A 6,000-nucleotide genomic window follows, 5' to 3' on the forward strand; every position below is an offset into this window, starting at 1 on the left:
AAGATGGCATGTGAGGCAGAATATAAGGTGAGCTTGGTATAAACCATTTTTAGACACCTTTATTTGTTACATTTCTCAGATGTTCTGTGTATTTAAAACTACTCAACTGCTCCTTCGTGAATTTTCTGTTCTTTGGATGACAACTCAGGTAGCTTCCCCTGCTAGTACTGCAGCATGTCTGGAGTTTGTCTCGCCTTTTCTAGCGTGCTTTCTCAGCATCTCAGAAAACTCTTCCTGTAAATAAGGGTAAAGGAAAGAACTTCTAGTTCCTGGACTTTAGACTATCCTTTGGGCCTGAAGAAGTGGGCGTTTCCAGAACACCCTAATTTGTTTATCACATATGGAGTAGAAGAACATGGCTTCTGATGGGGCCCTCCTCCGGTGCTGTGTGTGGGGCATCAGGCTCACTGTCTTGTTTCCACCCAGGGCAGATCATCCTCTAACCCCGTGTCCTGATCTGTGCTGCCGCTTTGCTAGTTTTCGCTGTTTGTTGGGCTCACCTTATCCTTTTGAATATGATGACTGCTAAGTCAGTCATGCTAGTTTCTCGTGTGTTGCATTTCGCTCCAGTCCTTTTGTGTCTGGTTTTGAAGTTTATATTTATGTTTTAAATGTTGCACCCACTTCCCCATTCCTGCTTCCACAGCAGCGTATTTGGTTTTTCTCCTCAAACCAGGATGCTAAAGAAAATGTGCTGGATTCAGTTTGTACCTGAACACTGAATCTAAAACAAAAGAATAGAGGATTTCTGTAAAAGTCCACACATTCTCAGAAATGTGTTGAGGTACTTCAGCTTTCCAAATCCCTTCTCTGCTTGTGTCTTTTTTCTGTGTGTTTCCTCAACCCTAGTAATTTTTTTTAAAGTATTATACAAGGTTTGGTGATTTTTTTTCCTCATTCATAGAAAGGAAATGGAAAGTGGATGGCCTATTGGAGAGCAGCCAGGAAGATCAAGGTGATCATTTGTGGCCGCTCATTCTCACCAACAAGCTCATGCATGTGGACAGTGGCGGCAACCCAAGAAAAAGCTCCACTCTAGAAATGGACCCTGTTTCTTCAACAAGTTTTCTGCTCAAAATATGTGACTCATGTGAAATGAATTTAAAGAATATTTCAGGTGTCATTATTAGTAAAAAGAACTATTCCAGAAAGAAACTTGATGAGTTTAATATAGGTGAGAAACCACTCCTTAAAATTGGGCATGAGAAAATTCCCATAGGAGCAAAATCATATAAATACAATGAGAAAAGGGGTGGCCTCAGCCTTTGCCAGGGTCTCACACGGCCAGTTTCTGGTCAGCCTTTTGAGTGTCATGAAAACGGACAAGGCTTCCATGAGGAAGTGGCCCTGGGCCCGAGTCAGCACTCTCAGCCAGGGCAGATGCTCTGTAAACACACTGAGTGTGGAAGAACGTTCGTCGATAGTTTGAAGCTCAGTGCGTCGCAGAAAACTCACTTGCGCATGGAGCCACACGAATGCAGCATTTGTAGAAAGTCCCTTCATGTGGATTTGCAGTTTGGACATGAGGGAGCTCTTCCCAGGAGCAGTCCTTGTGAGCGGAACACCTATGACAAAATCTTCTGCGATGGCCCAGCTTTCATTGTTCACCAGGAAGCTTACTCAAGACAGAGTGCCCAGGAGTATAAAATGAGTAACAACGCATGGGCAAAGTCAGCTCTCTTTAAACACCAGCTAGTCCAGATGGGGGTGAAACCCTATCAGTACCATGAAAACGGGAAACTTTTCAGCAAGAAAACGCATCCCACCCAGTCTCGAAGAGCTCACTTGGGAGAAAAAACCTTTGAATGTGGTGAGTGTGGTAAAATGTTCTGGGAGAAATCAAACCTCACCCAGCACCAGAGAACGCACACTGGAGAGAAACCCTATGAATGTACCGAGTGTGGGAAATCCTTTTGCCAAAAACCACACCTTACCAACCACCAGCGAACGCACACGGGAGAGAAACCCTACGAATGCAAGCAATGTGGGAAGACATTCTGTGTCAAATCAAACCTCACCGAACATCAAAGAACACATACAGGGGAGAAGCCCTATGAATGTAACGCATGTAGGAAATCCTTCTGCCACAGGTCCGCCCTCACCGTCCATCAGAGAACACATACAGGAGAGAAACCATTTATATGCAATGAATGCGGGAAGTCCTTTTGTGTGAAGTCAAACCTGATTGTACATCAAAGAACTCACACCGGGGAGAAGCCCTACAAGTGTAATGAGTGTGGGAAGATGTTCTGTGAAAAGTCAGCTCTCACTAAACACCAGAGAACTCACACAGGGGAGAAGCCCTACGAGTGTAACGTGTGTGGGAAGACCTTCGGTCAGAGGTCGGTGCTCACCAAGCATCAGAGAATTCACTCCAGGGTGAAGGCTCTGGCAGCCTCCTAGATGGCCACCTTCCTTATGCCTGTCAAGTCGGTTGTACGGTTTGAAAAGTGAGCTTAGAGCCTGCCAAAGAATACCAGAGTCCTAGAAAATGCCATTATGTTGAAATACATGAAAGCTTTCAAGAAAATACAAACTTTCATTAGAAGATTGTTTTAAAGGGGAAATCATTTATATAAACATATGGTTAAAAAAATCTATAAAGTTTAAATTATATGTCTTCCAAATGTGTTTCAAAATTGTATTTTAAATATAATGGATAATATTAATTTTACTTGTATTCATAGGAGAGTATGAAACTTAAAAGTGAGTGAAAATAGCATTAAACATGTATGTAAAGAACATCTTATGTTTATAGACCTTGTGTGAGTATGCTAATGTAATATTTATGTACTTTAGGAAGTGCTTGATCTGTGTATTAGAACCCAGTAAGGATGTGAGGAAAAACTGAACCCTTAGTGTAACAGCTATTATGGTATACTTTCAATACTAAGTACCACCAGTGTCTTTTTAGGTTGATAAGATTATGTATGTTTATGGACATATGTGTGAATGTGGATCTACATATATGCATATGTAAATATATTTATATGCATGTACACAAATGGTGATGTCATAAAGGCAACTCACACCAACTTCAAAGTACTGATAATTGGTAAAATTTCAAGAATTGTGTGAATCAATCGTTTAAAGCTACACGAAGTTGCAGTTAAATTATATGGAGAGCAAAGGAAATAAACAGCCCTCGTCATCCCTAATGATTTGCTGTCTTTCCCTGTTACCTTTGCTGCGTGCCATTGGCCTCCATGCGGAGAGTGCTGCGGAGTGAGGCTCCTGCTGCTGTCTCTCCAGACTCCACCACATCCATCCCTGCTCTCATGTTGGCAGCTTGGCCTTCGAAACCAACAAAGCATGTGTCAGGGTATGGATTTCCTCAGAGAAGCTGTGTGCATGTAAGCTATATGGCAGACTTAGAGTATAAATCACCCATCCTTCTTTCTAGTTCCTAAAATAAATAAATAAAAATGGCTATAGCCATCATTACCAAACTGCCTCTATAGTAAAGAAGCCAAAAGATGGTTTATTGAGCCTTTTAATTACCTCAGAATTGTCTAGTTCTAAATACTACCATTCTCTTGTTAGGTTGGCCAGTATGTTTCGAATGACATTGTTTCACGCACACACAAAACATTGTCACATACTTTTCACTATTTTTGACCACGAGTAGGTGTGATTATTACCAAACTACCCATTTGGTGGAAAAAAAATCAAGCAGTATATTTCTGAGGGTTTTTCTTAGCTACCTTTGTGTCAACCATATAAATGCTGTTAATAAAAATGGTATTTACATGACTTAACATGAGTTGTAAATGTTTATACTGCACTCTAAAAATGAAATATGGTAGTGTATAATAAAATGCTCATTTTTTTTTACCCTTGGTATTTCATTGTGTATCTGTTGAGGCATGGCTACATGTAACCATACTTCTGTGTAATTCAGTAATATATACTGCATTTAGAACTATAGACTCCTTCATAGTGGCTCCACCTCCTTTGTGCTATTTCCAAAACCTCCTAGAAACCCACTGATCAGTAGTTTTAAGAGATGCTCTGGTCACTTCTTTGCTGAGTTGAGTTTTATATCTTTTTCCTCCGCCTAAAGATGTTTTGGGAAATAAATTGAGATTAGTCAAAGCTAGTCATGGCAGCTCCATTCTGACAAGTTTTTGAAGTTAGGGAATGCTGTGTAATACTGTAATAGATCTCAGTGATGAAATTGTTATAACATGAGATGACATCAAAAGACACGAAAAGATATTATACCTGCTGGATGCGTTTACGTAGACCTGTATATGATATTGGCGCATTGTCTGTGGTCTGGGAGGGCAGTGACCCAATGATGGCAATGCACACAGTGCAAAAAGCTGACCCAGGTGTGGTGTCACTGAGCTGTTTAGTCCTCTACACCACTTCTTTCTGGGACTTTGTATTAATTTCAACAATACCTGTTACTTGTTTATTATTAGGACTGTCTGACACATTGAGTTGAAGCCATTCCAGTTAATAACAGAGACCACTTTTTCAAGTGCTAACATTTTATAGAGTGGTTTGTGGGGAAAAGTCCTTTTAACAATTTTCTACATGGATGGATGGATGCTTTGTAAAGCCACAGTTCTTTCTGGTGGAAAATAGAATGCCTCAAATAAAAAGACATTACTGGTAGACTAACTCTAGCAATGTTGTCCAGGAGCAAGGGATGTTGAAACACACAGAAACTAGTGCATACAGCAGGTTGCCATTTTCCTTCTGACAAGGATGTAAACTGGATTAGCATATCCCAGTTCAAGCTAATGTCTTTGAGGAGATACTGTCACTACCACAATTATAGCCCAAATTGCTAGTACCTTATTTTGAAGAACCCAACTAGATGCAACTGCAGGTGAGCCCAGAGAAGGTGGAGAGATAGTCCAGGTTCCAAAAATACAGAATAAGCAGTGTAGTGGTTTTCATTTCTGTAAACTCCTAACCTCTTAGTATTGGAAATAAAGCTATTGTACTAATTGAAACAATTATTTTCTCTGTGTTGTGCTTCCATGTGAGAAAAAATTTGATATGAATAAATCCCTTTTGAGAATGAGTCCTATGGCAGGTATGCCTACCTTTTGAAGTGTTTGCAGCAGAGTTTATGTTAAGGTACATGATTTACAAACATCTTTGTGATGTTCCTTGTTATATGCTGTGTGAAGTTAAGTCCCATTGCATTTTTTCCTATAAATTAGTGACATGTCTCTGCACAAATCTGAGTTTATTTTTTTATCCTGTGTATATATTTCTACTTCTGTAAAATGTATTTTTGTGTCTTGATACAAATTTAAGGTTATTTTCCTACTGTAAGGTATTGTATTTAGGCAGCCCATTTAAAAATGTAAAGTTGTAGTCCTTGAAAACTATATTATAAAGTATTTGGGATAATTAAAAATGCAATTTAGGATTGGATCTATAACAATCCAACTTGTAAGTCATGTAGGTATGTTTTCAATGTCAAACAAAGATATATTTTAGATAGATGATCTTCAAACACTTCAGAGGCCTACAGAATATGTCATTTAAGATGCTTTCATAACATAAAGCTTTTCATGATAGTGAGACACATCTGCTCCTGGCAGCACCAATTTACTTCAAAAGAGGAGATGGGCATCAAATAACCACCATATGATATTTGCTTTCATTTGTGGCAGGGTTATCCACTGGCAAAAAAAGCTGCTCTTGCCTCGACTACTGACAAAATGCTGTCCAACTTGAACAAGCAGGACACAAAAGAAGGCAGTTGCTGAACTTTGCCAAAACACGATAGGACAGTCCTTCAAAATTCCTGCTTCACAAAAAAGTCTGTCATATATTCTAGGCCTGTCTGTTGTAGCATATTATTTTAAGGTGTGTTACTTTTGTTTATGCAGTGGAACATTTGTTTAATGATGTAAAGATTTGTTGCTTTTGTTTATGCTGCATTTGCTTAACTCTGTGAAGCTGTGATTCTCTGCCTAAAACACCTATGATCCTTGGGAAGAGCTTTCTAACCCTACGATGGCCCATTGATAG

General features: G+C 39.5%; 1 protein-coding gene across 5 annotated transcripts in view; it reads left to right on the top strand.

Moving 5' to 3' along the window:
* The window catches only part of LOC142856108 (zinc finger protein 248-like), a 47,328-nt gene extending 42,132 nt beyond the window's left edge, over nucleotides 1-5,196 (top strand). For 2 of the 5 annotated variants that reach the window (XM_075983014.1, XM_075983015.1), the window contains exon 6: nucleotides 905-4,964. In XM_075983014.1, coding sequence (XP_075839129.1) covers nucleotides 905-2,403 — 1,499 coding nt within the window. In that variant the 3' untranslated portion in view covers nucleotides 2,404-4,964. Of the gene's footprint in view, nucleotides 1-904 lie in introns of all 5 variants that reach the window. The other 3 variants (XM_075983017.1, XM_075983012.1, XM_075983016.1) reach the window with 3 other exon arrangements.
* Nucleotides 5,197-6,000: the final 804 nt, after the last annotated feature.

The sequence above is a fragment of the Microtus pennsylvanicus genome, chromosome 8, assembly GCF_037038515.1.
Source record: "Microtus pennsylvanicus isolate mMicPen1 chromosome 8, mMicPen1.hap1, whole genome shotgun sequence".
NCBI lineage: Eukaryota > Metazoa > Chordata > Mammalia > Rodentia > Cricetidae > Microtus > Microtus pennsylvanicus.